Source organism: Oncorhynchus clarkii, chromosome 12, assembly GCF_045791955.1.
Source record: "Oncorhynchus clarkii lewisi isolate Uvic-CL-2024 chromosome 12, UVic_Ocla_1.0, whole genome shotgun sequence".
Taxonomy (NCBI): Eukaryota; Metazoa; Chordata; class Actinopteri; order Salmoniformes; family Salmonidae; genus Oncorhynchus; species Oncorhynchus clarkii.
The window spans coordinates 40651628-40673540 of record NC_092158.1 but is presented as its reverse complement, the minus strand read 5'-3'; the positions used below and the strand labels follow the sequence as shown (position 1 = coordinate 40673540).

Sequence of the window (21913 nt, the reverse complement as noted above, 5' to 3'; positions counted from 1 at the left end):
GGACTCTTCAGGTGCCTACCATACGTTGTTGATGCTAAGAATAATGACAGGTTTACAGAATACACAGCATCTTGGAGAGCCATACTGCAGGTATGTTTTGTTATGCAGAACTGTGAGTGTGTCTGGCTGTCTACATGTGTGCTCTTTTGTGCGTTTGTGAGAGTATGTGAGTGCATCTGTGTGTGTGTGTGTGTGTGTGTCTGTGTGTGTGTGTGTGTGTTGCTTTGGAGTGTACGTCATCCCTTTCACTGTTTTCCATTCCAGAGAGTTTCAAGAGCGTCTGCCGCCGGGCTTTCAAAAGCATCTCTGTAAACAGGGGTAACAACCATGAAGTCTCTTGGAAGACTGATGCTGCGGCTGAAAAATGAAGATGCATAGACCTTCCCCCGTGAGATTCTGCCCAGCTTCACCACCTCTCACATCTGAAGGCAGCAGCTTTTCTAATTCAACACTTATCTCCTCTTCTACCATCCCACTTTTTTCTGCACACCAAAAAAATATTGGTCTTGATCCTCACCCCTCTTGTCACCCCTTTAGTCAATTTCTTTAAGAGCACCAGAGGAACTGGAATTACGGTGATTTGAATAAGTCAGTTGGTCTACGGAGGTAGTTCCATATTACACAAGACACATATTGTACTCACTGCCCAGGTCTTATATGCCTTTAGTCACTTAAGTCCCCTAATGCCAGAAAAACCTTGCGAAGCAGAAGGTATTAAATCAAGTCCAATAAATTGAGTAATATGCTGCAGCTGCCACTTCTTTGACTAGTGTCCCTATATTCCCTGCGGCTGCTTTGAAATGGCTCTCCACTACCGGAGCTCTGTTGGATATGGTGTGAGTGGGCTGTTAAGTGCAGCACTGACTAGATGATCCACTACAGGAGGCTGATGCAAAGCCATGTTACACTGCATCTGAAGAGGTCATTTGTGTTGGTCACAGCAGCATCCCCTGCTGTTGAGCTGTAGCGAAAAGCCTCTTGAGTAAGAACATGGCTAGTGTTGTGTCTGGAATACATCTACCAGTTAGCAGACAGTAGTGCCATGGGTGGATGTGTTCCGCATGTTGAATGACCAGATCGGTATTTTCTAACCGAGACAGTAGTCTGTTGAAATGGAACCGAACGTGTCGGTGCTTGACTCACCAACCATGTCTGTCCTATATTCCTCTCCCATTATGAGGTCATAAATGCTATCATTAGATATGCAGGGCGCAAGCCATTATTGCTGCCGCCCTGATCGTTGCTAGAGGGGAAACGAGGCGAGACACAAATGGTTCTGCTTTTCTGTGCTTGTATGAAGATATACAAACATTAACCAAACTGAGCTGCCTCTTTCTGCTGGGCTTTAGTTGTCCTTATGACGCAGCTCACTTTCTATCCATCTTCCTCTCTCTCGAATATATAATATTCTTCTTTATGTATATGCCGTTTATCGGACGGTTTTATCCAAAGCGTCTAACAATCATGCGCATATACATTTTACGTATGGGTGGCCCCGGGAATCAAACCAACAATCCTGGCATTTGCAAGCGCCATGCTTTACCAACTGAGCCATACATGATCATCTCGCTCTATTTTCCTCTTTCTATCGTTCTTCCTTCCCCAACTGTCTCACTCTGTTTATTTGGAACCATGTTGCTTTGAAAGGTCTGTCCAGTTGGCCCAGCCAAACAACATTACACCTCAGAGCAGCACCCCAACAGACTGATGAGCAACTTGTCTAGACACTCCAAACACCACAGAACAGACTTAGACATCCTTATTTTCCAAACCACTACCATCACATTCACTTCAACATTATTATTTCAAAGTGCTGTGCTCATTAGACAGGTATTATAATATATAGTATTACAGTATTATAGCAACCTGCATAATAGGGGTCACCATTGTTTCTCCTCCCAGAGATGTGAGCGCTTCTTTCAACTCCCTTATAGCTGACCTAACCAGGTTAATAAAGCCAGGAGAACTCGCCGTCTGTTTTGGCGCAAACAAGAGACCAGAGGTTCTCCTTCGACTCCCCATTATAGCTGGCAGCCCTCTCCCTTCCCAGCATGCTTTGAGGAATATGGGCAGCATATGCAGGCCCTGACCTTTCCCTTCAGAAGGATCAGCTAATGAGGTACCTCTCTTTTGCTATCCACTCCCTCCTCCAACGACCTCTGCATATCAAACCCAAGCCCCGAGTTGGCCTATCTTGGTTGTTTTAAGAGTATTTGGCAATTTAGGGAAAGAAGGAAAGAGTGGGAAATGATCAGCTGTTGCTGATTATGTTCCTTCATGAACAGGACACCATGAGTTTGGTTTGATCCCAGGTCACATGGGCCCAATCAACCAACATCCCCACTCTGCTCTGTATTAGAAACAGAGCAGAGTGGGGATGTTGGTTCATTGGGCCCATGTGACCCTGAGAGGGCGCGGGGCTTTGTGTGTGTGTGTGTGGGGCCAGGGGGTCCCATATTTATGTGCTCTTTGACACCAGTATGATCGAATGGATAGAGAAGGGTTCAGACAGTAGGTCTGTTGAATGGAGGGCAAACAGTCTTGTCCAAATCACTGGATTGTTTTCTCAGCTAAGCCTGGCCTGTAGGCGTTAACCTCCCCCTACCCCAGGCATTGATCCAGCCAGGAGAGGAGAGAGCCAAACAATATGACTGCCGCTGTAAATTTACTGTAATACAGCAAGCGACCTGAGCAACATGGAACTGAACTGTTCTGTGTTGTTCATGTTGTTGCTGTTGTGGTAGATCTAGTTTTGCATGGTTTTTGTAATCACTGAACTGGTTGGTGAATGTGTTGGATGAGGATTAAAAAGTTACGTTCAATGGCCACAATATGAAGTTATAATGCATGACAAAAAAGTTGAGGCTTCAATTTTTTATTTGTAGTTTATTTAAAGATGTTCTTTATGGAGATGATAACAGAACAAGAGGTCTATAGCTTCATTTCAATTTGGAGTTGTCTTATGAACTAACTTACCTGTTGCATTGTTTTAGTAACACTGGTGTGAAAATGACTTGTCCCTCTATGTGTTCCTGCACTCCTTAGGTGTAGTACTGGTTAATGCTGGTAATAGGTCCCTCTAGTGTTGATTTGGTGTACTATCGTATATTTGTATAGATGGTAGGCTAAAGTCAGATGTAGGGATAAAACATTCGGTTAACTTTCTAAAAAAAAATGTAAAAGGTTTGAAAGATATCCCAGTTGGAAGATTCCCAGAATCAGGAGGGAATAATCAGGAAATCTGGAATTCTTCAAACAGGATTTGTGTAAAATTGATAGTTACCAGAATTGTGCAGCCCCAGTCCACCCTATTTGGTTTTAACTGAATTATTTTCCCAAAAATAGACAAGCTATTAAACGTTTGGGATCATGCGTATTTATGGCAATACTCATAAGATTTTCTGTGTTGTTTTTTATTACCATTTCGGAATGTTTACTGTCATTTGTTTTAGAATTGCAGAATAAGAACAGTGATAGCAGGAGTCATTAAAACACAATTTATACATATCAGACATTTCAGAGATGTTCTTATCCAAGCTTCACACTGATAAACTTCTTTATAGCTAAAAATCAACCCCCAGGGGAAATAAAACAGTCAACTGTATCCCTAAACCATTTTATGAGTACATCTTTAACTGTCTATTGAGTGACAAGCACATAGTCTTTTTCCTCTGTCTGTATCAGCCAGCCAGGCAGAGTACTGAACTAAAAGGCCCAGACCCAGTGCCCGCTTCAGCCTGGATCCTCATTGATTGTATTGGGATCGATGCTCCCATTAACTGTGGAACAGTTTTAGGCTTTAATTATGTAGGGTGTCAATGGCATTTATCCTATCAGGGCACACTCGCCGAGTGTATTTTCCAGTAAGGCCAAAATCTTTACGATTAGTACATTAGTGTCAGTCTGCGGGCTAGGGCCATCCCTGGGAGGGATTAATAATACCCATACCACAGCTGGACTAGAGCATGGGGGGGGGGGGGGGGGGGGGGTAGTGCTGGGCAGAGAACTACTGTGCCACCCTGTGGTTAGTGTGGTGTATTGTAGTCACTTCCATGGCGCCTTAAACCCTAACCGACAATTACTTTATTTTCACCTTCCACTTAAATGTGGACATTGGCCGTATTAAGGAAATTCAGACCTTCAACGGAAAAGCTTAAAACAAACAAACTGTGTCCAGGATTCAATTCAAAACCACGCTATAGACCACTTGACATTTAAAGGCAATTTCCAATTGAGCCGACATCTGCAGCGTTTTCCTTGAATGCGTTCTCCGCAAGGGGGGGAACGTGGTAACATTGCCTTTAAAAACTGCTTGGCCTACAAGGGCGATTGGATTGAATCCCGTCTGTCATCATTGTATCCCGATATAATGATGACAGACAGGATTCAATCCAATCGTGCTTGGAGACCAAGCAGCTTTTAAAGGCAATGTTACATATAAGGAACATAATGCATATAAGGAACATAATGCATATAAGGAACATAATGCATATAAGGAACATAATGCATATAAGGAACATAATGCATATAAGGAACATAATGCATATAAGGAACATAACTCACTTTAATAGTCACACTTTTCATAATGTCAGAGTGAACACCAGGTGAACGAGTATTGCAGTTACTTTAGCACAAGTTAATATCCTCTATCTATTTAAATGTGATGTTATATGTTTCGTATATTTTATTAACAATATTAACACTATTTAACTGAAGGAGTGAAGTTGATCTTGGAATATACAGACTATGCCATTTAAAAGCAAGTGCAAGCAAATCGCAAAACCTCTCCTCCATAAGTAAATAAAGCTTGAAGAGATATAAAAAAAACAGGAAATATGCAGGGGAGCTCATTGCTCCCCAACTATATTAAACATTATTGGACATACAAAATCTAAGGTATGGCATATTTATTCATTTTATGTGCATGGTACCATGTCGACTACTATAAAGATATGGTTTCCTTCACATCAATACAGCTGTTGGTACACATTAGTAGATGATTTTGAAAAGAAGTGAATAATGCATGAAATATTGTGCCATTATCAAGTAGCATACTTTATTTTGTAGTTGTACTGTGAGTATTTCGTTGTATTTTAAATGTGTGTGACTGTCCTTGTCTATCAGTGTTTTGTCACTTGTCATGTGTTGTGTTTTTTCTGGACTCCGGGAAGAGTAGCTGTGTCTGCAAAAGCTAATGGGGATCCAAATAAACAAATATAAATACACCTGTATGCTGACAAAGGATACAATATCTGAACTTTTTCAACAGTTCTTTAGGCCTTTCCTAGGTAATCAAGACCTGAACAATACACAGAGCAGTAAGATAGACAGTGTTAGAAAGGGGCAACCGGCTAAGGGAAATGAGTGTAAACTATACCAACATCCAATCTATCATCTTCCCCCTCGTTCCTCTACTCCCGAGAATTACCCCAGACTCAAACGACCCCCTACTTTACCTCCACCATGAGGCTCAACTAAATAGATTGACCTCAATAAAACGCTTTTGTATCAGGCACGCTTTAGCCCTCTGGTCCCCTTCTCCACAGTGAGGCCCTCCACCTTCACCGTCAGGCCCTCCTCCACTGTGAGGCCCTCAGGCGTACTGCCACACGGACCAGAGGGTCCCCAGGGTGATGCTGTAGGCCAGCATGGCCACCAGGTAGACCCTGAAGAGCAGGACGTCCAGCACGTAGCCCACCTGCAGCCACTCCTTGGCGATGTCCCGGGACTCGTCCCTCTTCTCCAGGAAGCCGCGGATAGATGAGATTTCCTGCAGGATGTTGTCCATGACGGGCGGCATGTTGTCACGCACCACAGACAGGCCCCCCAGACCCCGCTCCATGATGTCCCCGCCACCACGGCCACTCTCGCAGGTGTGGTGAAGGTGGTGGTGGTGATTGCATCGAGCTGCAAGGGGTCACACAGGGAGAGAGTGTGTGGGGGGGGGGGGGGGGTCATATAACATTATTTATTTGTATGTTGAGTATCCAATGTTGTGTTGAGCTTGTGGAGCTAAATGTATATATTGGCTCAAAACGAGAGACATTGTACCGTATATTGACTATTTCCAAAGTGGGAAAACAAAACTGTAAATGTATATTTGTATCCTTTTCTCTCTCTCGCTCTACGATAGGTGTCGTAATGCTGCTGTATTTTTTTCAATCAATGAATACAGCTGAGAGAGAGAATTCTATAGTGCCTTAGATCCTTCAGCTCACCATGATCTACTGCCCAGGTCTTTCTTGTCCCTCTCCCTCCCTTCCTTTCTCCTTCCCTTCCTTCCTTCCTGCCCCTTCTTTCATACCCTTCTTCCTACCCAACCCTCCTGTAGATGTATTACCTGGACTGATGTTGTTCTCTTTGTAGTGGCCCAGATGGTCAGAGTCCCTGGACAGCATGGAGCACAGGCTGTGTTTGTTGCGGATGCAGAGGAGGACTGTGGCCCGCTCCAGCACCAAGTGTTTGAGCCACTGGGGTACGTGGGGCTGCAGGTCCTGCTTATGCACCAGTCGCACTATCAACACTGTCTCTGTCAGGCTGATCACCAACAGGGCCATGCACACTACAAAGTATACACCTAGAGAGAGAAGGAAAGATCGATATTACCTCTGCACACTGCAAGGTACAGCCCAAATGGCATCCTAATCCCTATGTAGTATATGTGCATCCCAAATGGCATCCTAATCCCTATGTAGTACACTACTTTTGATCAGGGCCTTTTGACCAGGGCCCCAACAAACATTAGTCCTTCACCACTTACTCAAGCTTGCAATCCCAACCTTAATGACAAATCTGAGCCACAAATGCACCAGCTGCATTTCCAATGGTGTAAAAATTCTTCAAAGTACTACTCACGTATTTTTTGGGAGATATCTGTACTTTACTAGTTATATTTTTTTTTAACTTTTACTCCAATACTTTTCTAAAGAAAATATGTACTTTTTGCTCCCATATATTTTCCCTGACACCCAAAAGTACTTTAATTTCAAATGCTTAGCAGGAGAGGAAATTATCAAATTCATGAATTTATCAGGAGAACATGTGGTCATCCCTACTGCCTCTGATCTGACGACTCACTAAACACATGCTTCATTTGTAAATTATGTTGGAGTGTGCCCCTGGCTATCTGTAAACAACAACAAAACAACCATCTGGTTCGCTTAATATATTTGAAATGATTTATAGCGTTTGCGTTTGATACTTTAGTATATTTAAAACCAAATAATTTGACACTTTTACTCAAGTTGTATTTTATTGGGTGGCTTTCACTTGAGTCATTTTCTATTAAAGTTCTAACCACGTTTCCATCTGCAGTTTTTATGCTAGCAAAGTCATACGGTAAAAAATGTAAAAAAATCAGGACAGCTGTGATGGAAACCGGAAGTTTCGGTACACTTTTATAAATACAGACAGATAATTTGTTTGTCCGACATGGTGGACTCTTTTTGTCTGTAAAAAATTACTTATGCGAGAAATGGTGGTGGAAATACCTTTATGCGCAAATATTGACGTAATAACCATTATATCAAAGTAAACTTGGAGTCACGAGACGATATGTTGTGTGGTCCTCCAACTATGGCTCGGGGAAACCATGCAGTTTATTAGTCTACAGATTTAAATAAGTGATGAACTTCACAAGGTGGTGAAAGTGCATGGTGATGAGCTTGATGCTCATTTCCAATAAATATCAAGGGTCTTATTCTGGTGACATGAAGATTGATGCTTTACTGCCATTTGACAAATATTCTCACTATTATCCATAATCATGTATACTAGCCTACCCGCACAGCCTAATCGCACTGTATCTGCGAACTGTTGCTATCAGTTGAGTTGAAAAGGCGATGGAAACACATTGAACTTTCTATTTTTATTCGGTACAAGAAAACGGAAAATTACATTTTGTGTGCTCCACGTTATCACGCACTGATTTATCCACAACAAGTTTGTTTGGTGGAAACACCACTGGCGGGAAAATGTGCATATTTTATTTATGCATATTTTAGAATATTTGCATGGAAGTCGATCGCCAACTGGATGGAATAGCTACTGTGATTGTTTCAATTAAAATTGTAAAAAATAAACAAATAGCTTCTTAGCTAAGAACAATTTCTCAAGCAAGAATTTGAGTGGGGAATACAGAAAATGTGCCGTTATTGGGCAGAGAGGTTTGGAACTCTTTCACCGCATGGTGATATCATCGTGGAAGGCCAAAATGTCCTCCCACCAAAACAGGTTGACATTTCAGGCTTTTCAAACAGCTCTTACACTAAAAGAGCATTATCGTCTTTTTTACAATTTCAGGGTATTATTCCAACCTCATAGTATGAAAATGTATATAAAACACAGGTAAATCATGTTTTTGACTGCACTGAGTCTTTAAGATATCTTTGCTTTTACTCAAGTATGACAATTGGGTACTTTTCCAACCACTGTGCATTTCTCTATCTGACCTATGAGCGGCGTCCCGATGGCGGTGGCGGGCAGCGTGTCAGAGACGATGATGAGGAAGACGGAGTATCCCAGAAGCAGGGTGATCTTGAAGGACACCCTCTCTCCACTGTCCGGGGGGAGATAGAAGCCCACCAGGTCCATCACCATCAGGAAGATGCTGGGCAGCAGCAGGTTCACAGTGTAGAACAGAGGTCTGCGTCGGATCACCACCTGATCACGTTCATCATGATCATCATCATCAATAGAGTAGTAATTAACATAAATGAAAGTTTTTTGCAACAAAAATTTTGCAACCCTAACCATTCTTCTACTTGACTATGTCAGTCTTTGCCAAATAATATCTTTCCATAACCTGTCTTGAATACATAAATACAAGGTAATGAATGATTATATTATGCATACTCACATTGAACTTCATCTCTGCATAGGAGTCAATGTTGTCCAGACTGAAGCGCTTGTATTTAGACAGGACGTGAAGAAGCTCCCACTCCCCCTGGTTCATGAAGACACTCTTGTCCACCTTGAGTTCCTCTGCGCTCCTCATCAGCTTGAGATCGATGTCATTAACTACAGACACAGAGGAGACAGAGACCAGTGGGCTATGTAATGGACATTATCAACTGTACCCTGCCACAGATCATTTTTTAGTTTTTCAGCGGGGTGAAAATGGTGTAGCATGTAGAATCTGGCACTGATGACATAGAATACATTTATATTGAGGTTATTTTGAAACAAAAGGAGAAGACAAATTACATCTGTACTTCCTAATTCCAGAAACTATCAAGATGGAAGTAACAAAACAATAGAGGACTAAGACTAAGACTGAGTGAGGGCATGAAAGGGCATTCTTACTTTAAAGTACTACTTAAGTAGTTTTGGGGGGTATCTGTACTTTACTATTTATATTTTTGACAACTTTTACTTCACTACATGAAAATAATGTAGTTTTTACTCCATACATTTTCCTTGACTTCCAAAAGTGTTGGCGTGGGCCGCTGGCTATCTGTAAACTTTTTTTAAAAACAAGAGAATTGTGCCGTCTGGTTTGCTTAATATAAGGAATTTGAAACGATTTATACTTTTACTTTTGATACATTAAGTCTATTTTTTGCAATTCAATTTACTTGTGGTACTTAAGTATATTTAAAACCAAATGCTTTGTATTTTACTCAAGTAGTATTTTACTGGGTGACTCACTTTTACTTGGAGTCATTTTCTATTAAGATATCTTTACTTTTACTCAAGTATGACAATCGGGTACTTTTTCCACCACTGCTGTATGTGCAGTTGAAAAGCCTTACCTCACATGCAAATTACTATACAACTAAATAACACATGTCTTACGGGTATGGAGCCAGCTCTGAAAGGTCAGGCTGCAGTTCTGGACGTCGAATGGGAAGTTGTAGATGTTGAGAGTGCAGGCGGTCACCACCTGGATAGGCTTGTAGTTGCGCACTAGTCCATAATGGGTCACGTACACATAGGGAATGTCCGGAGACTTCCCCACATCCACACTGAGAGATTACGAAACACAACAACTCAAAGCAAAAAGATGTTTGTGGCTGATTCAGACAACTAATATTTTAGCGTAGGCTAAGTCACACTTTACATGTTACTTTAGTAATGCTTTATCAAAGTATCCAATTTTGTCAGTTTACATCAGCAGATAAATTATACTTTTTTATACATAATTTTACTTGACTAAAATGATGTTATCTGTACGGCCTCATGCGTTGTCCTACCCCCACAATAACGAAACACTGTAGGCTACTTACAACTCGTTGATTAGTATGTCAGGCACCCACACATTCGCAGTTGGTATGGACATTTGATTCACATCATCAAAATCCTCTGGCTTCCATACCAAGAATTCGTCTGTCCATTCCTGATAAAGACTTGTAGCATTATTTCCTAGTACAGAGTTATAGCATAAGCGCAATAAGCATGGTCTAGTATTAATCACGAAATAATGAATGAATAAGTATTGTATAAAGGCTTATAACTAACTAGTTCCTCTGATAAGATGTTTGATACATGTCCAAAGGTGAAGATATCCAATGTTCTGCTGTACTTTTAGGAATGTTTTAAATGCTTGGAAATGTTTATTCAACAAAATCCATTAGTTGAAATAGTTATTATACTGTTACAAATAGTTATGTCTTACCTGCCTGTACCATATATATGTTGTCAGAACCTGGTTCTTCTCATCCTGTTGTAAAACACAGCAGCACACAGATGAAATAGTGAAGATCTACATAGTGTGTAGCCTATCTCAGTATACTGAACTCTTCTACTATGTGATTTATACGGCATACCACACTGAGGATAGAGTACACCATAAGGTCGATGGCCACCATTGTGCAATTTCGCCAGTTGCGCACGGGTCGCACACCCTTCTTGTACCCAGCACTCAAGTATTCGGAGAGGCGTACCAAGGTGGCATTGGCAAAGCGTCCGGTATTATTGCTCAGTTTCTTGACTAAAACAAGTAAAACACATTGTTACAGCATATGGATTTAAACATAATGCTATCCACTAAAATGCAACATCTTAAGGGTTGTACAATTATTATGTTGTGTTAGCCTATAGAAAATAGCAACCTCCGTCAAAAACGCCACAGCCTATATGGAATGATTTACCTGTGCAGGCTCTCGCGGTGCCTTGAATCAGAAGCAAGACCAGCGCTGTCCAGAGTGCTGAAACTCTCATTGTGACCAAAGTTTCACTTCACCGCCTTAAGCTTGCCAATAATGAGCAGCGCTCAGCTTTGAGATGTAGCGGTCAACTGGCGCCGCCCGAGACCCATATTCAGGATTGTTGACTGTAGCCCAATGTCTACTGTATCATATATTAGTTAAATTAGGTTTCCTGCATTCTGGATAAGGCTGGCTTAGCCAGCTGATGTAACTATGAATATGAGGGTGTGTTTATCGTTAATTTGATGATGGGGATTGGAAGCAGTGGAGGTTATGTCACCACCTGCCCTGAGCAGATAACTCCGAGCAATCATACTATTTACAGTATCTGATCGTGTAGCCAGATGTCTGGATCAAGTTTCATGTGGGATATTGGCATTTTTCCTTCAACTCAATCCTCAATATATCTTTCATACCGTGGGGAAATTATTGATCTCTATAAAATTCAAAACACAGTATGATGTAGACCAAGTCTATGATCTAGTTGTATGTAACCTACAACTGTGTTAAGACATTGATTTCCTGAACATACAGAAGAGCATAGGCCTATTTTCTCTTGAGCTTGCTTTTCAACATTGGCATATGGGAGGTCAAGTGCAGATCGGTTTTCTCTTCTCTCACTAACAAGACCGAACTGACATTTGATACTGATGTTAGACATCATTTTGTTCATTTTGTTCACTAGGTTAGCCTATCATTTAAATCAGTTGATATCTTAAACTGTGTATGTTGGGGAAATACATACTGTATGCAATAAAAAATAGAGTCGCACACTTATATTTAACTCCCAGTAATTTATTTGGTAAAACGCCAACATTTCAGCATCACTGTGCCTTCTTCAGGGTAATGACATTACACTAAATAATTTTCTCTGGGTGTGCGCCAGCTCATGCTTTTAATTAGGGGAAACACGTACTGAAATCTACAACAACATTGAATTTATGACTTTTATTGTGTGATTGGACGAGATAATACTATTGAAAAATAATGTCAATTTATGACACACACAAAAACACTTGAAAATATGTAGTCTCTTTTATTAAGGATTAACATTGCAGGCTATGTTAAAAGCGTACAGGTGTATTAAGAGCAAACCAGGCATTTTCTTGGATATAAACTTTTACTCACTGTACTGGCTGGAGGCTTTGATATGATTCCAAAACATCTATATCCCTGTATAACACCAGCTAAAAACAGGATAAACAATCAAACCAAGAGCCACATTTGATAAAATAAAAAAAACTTGCAACAGGACTTGCTTGATATGATGGGGAATAAGAAGTTACATCACAAGTATGAATGTACAACATAACATTACAACATAACATTACAGCAAACAATAACCATTATTAATTTCTCTCCTCAACTCAGAGGTGTCCATGCAACCGGTTGTAATGTGATCTGCTCAAAGAAAAATGTCTGCTGTTCAAGTGAAAATTCTATTTACAAAGATTGTTCCCAGCCAAGGGTTTTATGAGTAGCTCATGTGTCTTTTTATGACTATCAGTGAACCAACAGGGAATGCAGTTGCCTAAGCTTTGAATGTGCTTTATTGATTTGGTACGAGTTTCAGGGGAGCATGGTGATTCAAGTTAATGTGGAATAACATCACATTGACGTTGCGGAATGTGCCCGGAGAATAGGAGTAAGATATCTTTTTATGAAGATCTTCAGTTGAAGGAATATGTTAATACATCAGCCCATATTGATTTATGGGCACCATCTTCCAATTGTAAATGGGAATACAGTGTTCACTCAATCGCTTCTAGCTACAGTATAAAAAGAAAAAGGGGAGAAAGGGGATTAAGTCGCCCTCATCAATAACCCTAAAAAGACTTACAAATATTTATTTTTCTGCAATAAAATGTTTTCTCCTCATGCCGATAACATTTGAACAACAATTCCTCCTCTCCTCATGCAGAGCTCCAGCTGGCCCACAGTAGCAGCAGAGTGCTGGTGTAGACAACCAGGATGAACAGGTAGACTCGGAAAAGAAGGATGTCCACCTTGCAGCAGAGGGCCACCCAGTCGGCCTGGGCCAAATCGTCACTCTCCCCTTCTTGCAGGTAGAGCCGCAGGGCCACCACCTCCTGGAGCAGCCTCTCCAGCCGTGGAGCACTCTCCTGAAGCTCGCTCAGGGACAGTATGTCCTCCTCTGGAGCCAGGTCAAACTCATAGCCTGGAGGGACAACATGAACTGTAAGTGGGGTGATAAAGGGTGATGATGGGGTTGGACAAATTAATGTCCAAAGAGAACATATCTATTTTTACCCCAAAGACAAGATTTTGTTGCTACATCGCAATCAAGGTAAATTATTAGGTGTATTTGTAGACATACTGTTAAGATGTAGAATTTATATGATTCATTTGATGTTAACACAGAGAAAGCTAGAGATGTTGTCAACATGTTAACGTGTCAGAGCTGGCCATTACAAATGAAAGGGAATCAGAAATCTGAGGTAAGTAAATCTGTGTTAAGTTAGGAAAACAACCACCTGCTAAGTGTTTGTTTCTCATACCTAGTCACTCTCTTATGTCCTATGACCTAGAAATACAAAGCTTCTCAACAACACATCCTCCCTCTCACCCCTCTCCCTCACCCCCACACTGATCCACGTCAACCAGCGTTTTGACAGAGGTGAAGTTGCTCTCGAGGAAGGTCTGGCTGGACGAGCCGTACTTGTCGAGGAGGCAGGCGGACACTGACATCTCCTTGACCTCCTTCTCGTTGTGGTGGAGGAGCTTCACCACAAAGATGGAGATGGATAAATTCAGCACAAGCAGCGCCATGCAGACCGCAAAGAACACACCTGTAGGATGGAGAACACCAAACAACAACACCTCAACAATACCTGTTAGAAAAGGAAGACATGTCTCAAGATGTCTTCATAAATATGTCTCAAGACATTTCACAAAGCATTGGCCATGGCTGGGTATGAATGGCATGCTTGGTGTGTCAAACAATATTAGAGAAAGTTCAAAACAAAGATGAGGAAAGGAGCTGGTGTAGGATACCTATGAGTGGTGTTCTGATGGTGGTGGCAGGCATCTCGTTCATCAGGTTGACCCTGAAGACAGTGTAGCCCAGGAGGATGCTGGTCTTAAAGGTGATACGGGTGCCACTGTTGGGCGGCAGATAGAAGCTGATGACGTCCACCACCATGAGGAAGATGCTGGGGATGAGCAGACTCACCACGTACAGCAGGGGGCGCCGGCGGATCAACACCTGACCAGTGGGGGGGAGCAAGATGGAGAGAGAGAGTGGGAAAGAGCGGAGAAGAGTGAGAACGGGAAAGAGCGGAGAAGAGTGAGAGCGGGAAAGAGTGAGAGCGGGAAAGAGTGGAGAAGAGTGAGAGCGGGAAAGAGTGGAGAAGAGTGAGAGCGGGAAAGAGTGAGAGCGGGAAAGAGTGAGAGCGGGAAAGAGTGAGAGAGGGAAAGAGCGGAGAAGAGTGAGAGCGGGAAAGAGCGGAGAAGAGTGAGAGCGGGAAAGAGCGGAGAAGAGTGAGAGCGGGAAAGAGTGAGAGCGGGAAAGAGTGAGAGCGGGAAAGAGTGAGAGCGGGAAAGAGTGAGAGCGGGAAAGAGCGAGAGCGGGAAAGAGCGGAGAAGAGTGAGAGCGGGAAAGAGTGAGAGCGGGAAAGAGTGAGAGCGGGAAAGAGTGAGAGCGGGAAAGAGTGAGAGCGGGAAAGAGCGGAGAAGAGTGAGAGCGGGAAAGAGCGGAGAAGAGTGAGAGCGGGAAAGAGCGGAGAAGAGTGAGAGCGGGAAAGAGCGGAGAAGAGTGAGAGCGGGAAAGAGCGGAGAAGAGTGAGAGCGGGAAAGAGTGAGCGAATTTGACTTTGATTGATTTCAACTCACTTTCCTCAACTGAACCCACAAGAAAACTCTATTCTATAGTATTACCCTCCTATTCTCCTTCGGTGCCCAAAAACACACATCCCCTCAACAAACACTTTTACAATGAGTCATAGTGTAAATGTAACCCAAGAAGTCCTGCTGGATAGACAATCCATCATTAAGTGCCCTTCTGAGCTGAATGTAGAACAGCAGCCCTGCCTAGCCTATCTTCTCAGACCCACCTGTGCCGGGCCAAGAGCCCATTTCTCTGGCAGAACAAGACGGCCATTGATCAGCTGCCACAGAGACAGCCTCATTATGGTGCCTCTCTCTCTCTCAGCATGCTGGACGCGCCTCAGCCTCATCTATTAGCATTAGCGCTTAATCCCGTCTGTGAAGCCCTGGCTGATCCCTTTAACTTCCTCACAGCAGGAGGACAAGGAGGATGGGATGGCAAAAAAACTACTGTCGCTACTCAATCTGCTTTAGTTGTCATTGTACAGTCACATTCTCACCACAAGAGAAGTGTGTACTTTTTTTGTTGCATAGACATCAAGCCATTTAGAAAATCCCACTATCACACCTATTCACATATTCTATATTTACCGACTGGCTGGATATGCATTGCTGTGTAAGTCGATACAGATGGCTCTAGACGTATAGGTCATATTTGTATTCCTTAAATTACTTTCATTCAAATCGAGTATCTAAAGGGAAACAAAAGAGATATCTGGTAAACGGTAGGTACACACGTTGAACTGGATGTGGGCGTAGTCTCTGTCGTCCAGGCGGAGATGCCAGTAGCGGGAGGGCACAGACAACAGTTCCCACTCGCCATCGTCCATAAATGACTTCTGATCATTTGCGATCTCCTCCGCACTCCTCCACAGTGTCAGGTTCACCTCCTTCACTGCATACACGATGGTAAAGGTCAAGGGACGGAGTTTAATGACACAAGCCTTAATGACACTCAGTCAATATGACCTGCTATTGATTTGATACTACACTGCTCAAAAAAATAAAGGGAACACTAAAATAACACATCCTAGATCTGAATGAATGAAATATTCTTATTAAATACTTTTTTCTTTACATAGTTGAATGTGCTGACAACAAAATCACATAAATTTGATTTCCATTGCTAATTTTTATCAACCCATGGAGGTCTGGATTTGGAGTCACACTCAAAATTAAAGTGGAAAACCACACTACAGGCTGATCCAATTTTGATGTAATGTCCTTAAAAAAAGTCAAAATGAGGCTCAGTAGTGAGTGTGGCCTCCACGTGCCTGTATGACTTCCCTACAACACCTGGGCATGCTCCTGATGAGGTGGCAGATGGTCTCCTGATGGATCTCCTCCCAGACCTGGACTAAAGCATCCGCCAACTCCTGGACAGTCTGTGCTACAACGTGGCGTTGGTGGATGGAGCGAGACATGATGTCCCAGATGTGTTCAATTGGATTCAGGTCTGGGGAACGGGCGGGCCAGTCCATAGCATCAATGCCTTCCTCTTGCAGGAACTGCTGACACACTCCAGCCACATGAGGTCTAGCATTGTCTTGCATTAGGAGGAACCCAGGGCCAACCGCACCAGCATATGGTCTCACAAGGGGTCTGAGGATCTCATCTCGGTACCTAATGGCAGTCAGGCTACCTCTGGTGAGCACATGGAGGGCTGTGCGGCCCCCAAAAGAAATGCCACCCCACACCATGACTGACCCACCGCCAAACCGGTCATGCTGGAGGATGTTGCAGGCAGCAGAACGTTCTCCACGGCGTCTCCAGACTGTCACGTCTGTCACATGTGCTCAGTGTGAACCTGCTTTCATCTGTGAAGAGCACAGGGCGCCAGTGGCGAATTTGCCAATCTTGGTGTTCTCTGGCAAATGCCAAACGTCCTGCACGGTGTTGGGCTGTAAGCACAACCCCCACCTGTGGACGTCGGGCCCTCATACCACCCTAATGGAGACTGTTTCTGACCATTTGAGCAGACACATGCACATTTGTGGCCTGCTGGAGGTCATTTTGCAGGGCTCTGGCAGTACTCCTCCTGCTCCTCCTTGCACAAAGGCGGAGGTAGCGGTCCTGCTGCTGGGTTGTTGCCCTCCTACGGCCTCCTCCACGTCTCTTGATGTACTGGCCTGTCTCCTGGTAGCGCCTCCATGCTCTGGACACTACGCTGACAGACACAGCAAACCTTCTTGCCACAGCTCGCATTGATGTGCCATCCTGGATGAGCTGCACTACCTGAGCCACTTGTGTGGGTTGTAGACTCCGTCTCATGCTACCACTAGAGTGAAAAAAACGCCAGCATTCAAAAGTGACCAAAACATCAGCCAGGAAGCATAGGAACTGAGAAGTGGTCTGTGGTTATCACCTGCAGAACCACTCCTTTATTGGGGGTGTCTTGCTAATTGCCTATAATTTCCACCTGTTGTCTATTCCATTTGCACAGCAGCATGTGAAATTTATTGTCAATCTGTTTTGCTTCCTAAGTGGACAGTTTGTTTTCACAGAAGTGTGATTGACTTGGAGTTACATTGTGTTGTTTAAGTGTTCCCTTTATTTTTTTGAGCCGTGTATATCAAATGACTAACTACTGTAATTTACTAAATACTGTATGCATGATAGCCTAATGCATGCATTTTGTCTATGAAAATATATTCCATTATTATTTTGCATTTCTAATTGTGTGTTACTGCCACGTCATCCATCTGTGCAGATCCAGATGTGTGGTCATTTGACTGGGTAGCTACGTTAGCATGTTTACATCTCTCTCTCTAGGCTAACCTGAGTGAAGCCAGCTGCGGAAGGTCAGAGTGCAGTTCTGCTTATCGAAAGGGAAGGCGTACAGCTCCAGGTCACATGCAGACACCACCTGGATGGGTTTGTTGTTCTTCACCATCCCGGACGAGTTGACATACACATAGGGGATGGCAGGGGACTCCCCTACATCCACACTAACAGGGGGAAGACCACAGACTTATGGGTAAGATGGGAGTTCCAGCTGCTTACAGTATGTTGAACATGAGACACGGACCCCAACATGCTGACCAGACCGCGTGTGTGCCATTGTGTGCATGTTAATTTTGTCCATCCACACCAGACGCGATCAGGACACGCAGGTTGAAATATGAAAACAAACTCTGAATCAACTATATTAATTTGGGGACAGGTCGAAAAGCAAACATTTATGGCAATTTAGCGAACTAGCTTGCTGTTGATAGCTAATTTGTCCTGGGATATAAACATTGTGTTGTTATTTTGCCTGAAATGCACTAGGTCCTCTACTCCGACAATTAATCCACAGATAAAAGGGTAAACCGAGTTTGTTTCTAGTAATCTCTCCTCCTTCAGGTTTCTTCTTCTTCATTGGACTTTATATGGTGGTTGGCAACCAACTCTAAGGTGCATTACCACCACCGACTGGAGTGTGGACCTCAGTTCATCTTTCAATAACCCACATAGGTGAGGAGATGGGAGAGGTGGGACTTGCAGTGCATCAAGCATCACAAATAGAACCAAGTTCTACTTTAGCGCCTGAATGCAATGATTTAATAACATGTATGTGTAAATGTATTTTTCAATGCACGAGTGGTCAGCATGTTAGGGTCAGCACACTTGTCTGTCATTTTAAAGTAAAAGGCCAAATATTTAACATTTCTGAGAAGAGTGGGGGTATTGAGTAATCCAATGACATGTTATGCAATTTGAACAGGAATACAGATGGTGTCAAATCTTACAATTCACTGATGATGAGATCGGGCACCCATATAGCATCAGAGGACAGGGAGATCTCAGTGATCCCGTCAAACTCCTCGGGGTCCCACACCAGGAACTCATCGGTCCAGATCTGACATCACAAACGGGAAACGCATCACAAGACCATTCATATGAAGTACATGACAGATGGGTACATGACTGTTTTGGCATTCAACAACACAATTGTTGCATGCCAAACAAGGTTGAAGTTGCATTTGCTGAAGCAGGCTCCCTGTCTTCCAGACATGTTATACAGTGCCTTCAGAAAGTATTCATACCCATTGACTTATTTTGTGTTATAGCCTGAATTCAAAATGGATTACATCTTTTTTTCTCTCTCACCCATCTTCACACTACCCCATAATAGCAAACTGAAATCATGTGTTTAGAAATGTTTGCAAATTTATTGAAAATGAAATACAGAAATATCTAATTTACGTAAGTATTCAAATACATGTTAGAATCATCTTTGGCAGTGATTACAACAGCTGTGAGTCTTTCTGGGTAAGTCTCTAAGAGCTTTGCACACCTGGATTGTACAATATTTGCCTGTTATTGTTTTCAAAATTCTTCAAGCTCTGTCAAATTGGTTGTCAATTGGTCATTGCTAGACAACCATTTTCAAGTTTTGACATATATTTTCAATCAAATTTAAGTCAAAACTGTGACTCAGCCACTTGAGAATATTTGCTGTTTTCTTGGTAAGCAACTCAAGTGTAGATTTGGCCTTGTGTTTTAGGTTATTGTCCTGCTGAAAGGTGAATTCATCTCTGTGTCTGATGGAAAGCAGACTGAACCAGGTTTTCCTCTAGGACTCTGCCTATGCTTAGCTCCATTCCGTTTATTTTTTTATCCTGAAAAACTCCCCAGTCCTTAAAGGAAAATTCCACCCAAAAACTACCTTTTGGTATTTGTTTCATTCGTCCATTGTTGACATAGTCCCAAACGGTTTTGCTTCTCAGCAATCAAGTTTTCAATATATGTAACTTTCAAAATGCGTATTTAGATGTTTTTAAAGTTACATACAGTATCTTGAAGACTTGATTGCTGACAAGCAAAACCATTTGGGACTATCATTAACACCAATAGAAGAAGACAATTCATACCAACCTGCCGGTACCAAATGCTTGTGGTTACTTGCTGGGTCTTTCCATCCTGTAAAAAGTAGATTTGTATTATATTTTTTTGTGTAAATTGTTTGGGCAGATTATTGAAATGTTTAAATACAAATGGTCAAAATGTATTTATTGAAACAAGATTAACATTTCATACAAATTGTATGAAATGTTGAAATGTTAATCTTTTAAATGATCATTTTTACAATGTTTTCATTTCTTGTGTTACATATTCCCAGAAGCATGGCAGGTAATTGTATTGTATTTTATATTTAAATAATGAAGGATTTAGATGAGGCCATATAGAGTTATTTTTCTTTACCACATCAAGGACCGACTGCAGTATGAGGTCTATGTGGATTAGCGTGGGTCTGGTCCAGTTCTGAACAGGTCTCACTCCACAGTCGTATTTACGCAGGAGGGTCCTGGTGAGCTGGTTCAGAGCAGACCTCTTGGGTTTATCTGCTACCTGTTCAGCTAGAGGGGCTGAATGGAAGTCAAGTAGTAAATCAATCATCTGAAATTCAACTCATTGATATATAGGGTTACTGTCCAGGTTTTCCAGAAATCCTGGTTGGAGCATTCAGAATTTCCTGCTTATTCCCTCCTGTTTCCAGGAATCTTCCAACTGGGATTTCTGGAAAACCTGGGAAAGTTAACTGAATTGAGCAACCCTATCTCTATCAAATAAAATGCAAACCCTGTCCGTCTTGTATATGACAAAAGTCTACCTGATAATTTACAGTATAATCTATTCTCAACATGATTATTGTGTCACAAATTTTAATTTAAGACCATTAATTCAATGTGCTACGTTTACAGACATTGTGACATGTCTCCACAATGGTTAACTCCACTACTAAGAATGAAAAACATGTATATTACACATAATGAAGAAACGGATTATTATTAAATAAAATGTATTTTACCATCCATGCATTAAATCTTGATTTATCTGTCTCACATGAAAAATAATTGTCTGTTTCAGATTGGGTTGCAAAATTCCAGTAACTTTCCCCAAATTCCCAGGTTTTCCAGAAATCCCAGTTGGAATATTCCTGGAATCAGGAAGGAATAAACAGGATATCCAGGAATCCTTCAGCCAGGATTTCTGGGAATTTTGAGGAAATTATCGGAATTTTGCAACCCTAGTTTCAGAGTTAGTTAAAACACTGAGATTCAAAGGGATGGACTGCCTGTGATCATATAATTGGATTTACAGGATAGGAAGCTCAAAGAAGGGTTCCATTAAGTCATACATTTGCAATAACATGTCAATCATCTTTTAAATGTAAAGTTGCTTGTTTCATGTAGACAATTCTTAATAGCACTGACTGGTAAACTGGTCTTTAATGTTTTATTTAATTCATATTTATGGATATTTAATCCAAAACTGATTGTAGAAGAGGAAAACTGTGAGTAAATCTTACCTGAGCTTAGTAGAAGCCAGAGAATGGATATCATGTTGAGCAACCAGTTGCAGATCCCCAATCAGTTTTATACACCTAAATCTCCCCTTCAAAATGTTGTAATGTCAGATGATCTTCAAAGTAATTTTCCTTTCTTTCTGTTTCTTTTCGTTCTGAAATGTATTCTGGATAGTTTGATGTCTCTTCTTTACTCGCTTTCAACAGTAAATGGACCTGTGTGGGAAAGTTTGAGTGGCATCTGTATTGATATTCTATTAACATGGTAAGATGATACTTGTTTTAAGGAGTGAGGCAGACCCACTCCTTTGGTATTGTGGCAGTGCAGAGGTGAACGATGGCTGTAGATGGCTAGTTGCATAGCTGCTGATTGATTTACTAAAGTAGAGTTTGTAGAATGTTATGTTCCTTGTCGACTGAGGTGAAGGAAGCTGGGGTCATTTTTGCTTGTTTTTTCTCTTCTCCAAATACCATTTTAGAGTTTTTAAATTGAGTAAAAATGCAGTAAATGAGCTTGAACTAAAGATTCCTTGCACATATTTCAAAACAGTTTAGGCTAACGTTTATTTATCCTTAATAATGATAATGATGTATCAATAATTTGCCTGAACGTTATTTGTCCATTGCC

At 41.9% G+C, this 21913-nt stretch overlaps 3 protein-coding genes across 3 annotated transcripts in view; 1 reads left to right on the top strand and 2 right to left on the bottom strand.

Annotated features, from left to right (window-relative positions):
• Nucleotides 1-522, top strand: part of LOC139423204 (zinc finger and BTB domain-containing protein 16-A) — a 123098-nt gene extending 122576 nt beyond the window's left edge. The window contains exons 7-8 of the mRNA XM_071174940.1: nucleotides 12-90; nucleotides 265-522. Of these exons, the coding sequence (XP_071031041.1) occupies nucleotides 12-90; nucleotides 265-322 (137 nt within the window). The 3' untranslated portion in view covers nucleotides 323-522. The remainder of the gene's footprint in view (nucleotides 1-11; nucleotides 91-264) is intronic.
• Nucleotides 523-5593: 5071 nt separating this feature from the next.
• On the bottom strand, nucleotides 5594-11160 carry LOC139423205 (5-hydroxytryptamine receptor 3A-like). Its single transcript, XM_071174941.1, has 9 exons — nucleotides 11091-11160; nucleotides 10767-10930; nucleotides 10616-10660; nucleotides 10227-10336; nucleotides 9796-9965; nucleotides 8858-9018; nucleotides 8451-8661; nucleotides 6341-6577; nucleotides 5594-5907 (listed from the first exon to the last, which is right to left on the bottom strand). The coding sequence occupies exons 1-9, from the start codon at nucleotides 11158-11160 to the stop codon at nucleotides 5594-5596; spliced, it is 1482 nt and encodes a 493-aa protein (XP_071031042.1).
• A 1900-nt stretch (nucleotides 11161-13060) lies between these two features.
• LOC139422467 (5-hydroxytryptamine receptor 3B-like) lies at nucleotides 13061-20375 on the bottom strand. Its single transcript, XM_071173636.1, has 8 exons — nucleotides 20181-20375; nucleotides 19854-19898; nucleotides 18725-18834; nucleotides 17772-17941; nucleotides 15731-15888; nucleotides 14163-14373; nucleotides 13748-13957; nucleotides 13061-13326 (listed from the first exon to the last, which is right to left on the bottom strand). The coding sequence occupies exons 1-8, from the start codon at nucleotides 20373-20375 to the stop codon at nucleotides 13061-13063; spliced, it is 1365 nt and encodes a 454-aa protein (XP_071029737.1).
• Between the last annotated feature and the right edge of the window lie 1538 nt (nucleotides 20376-21913).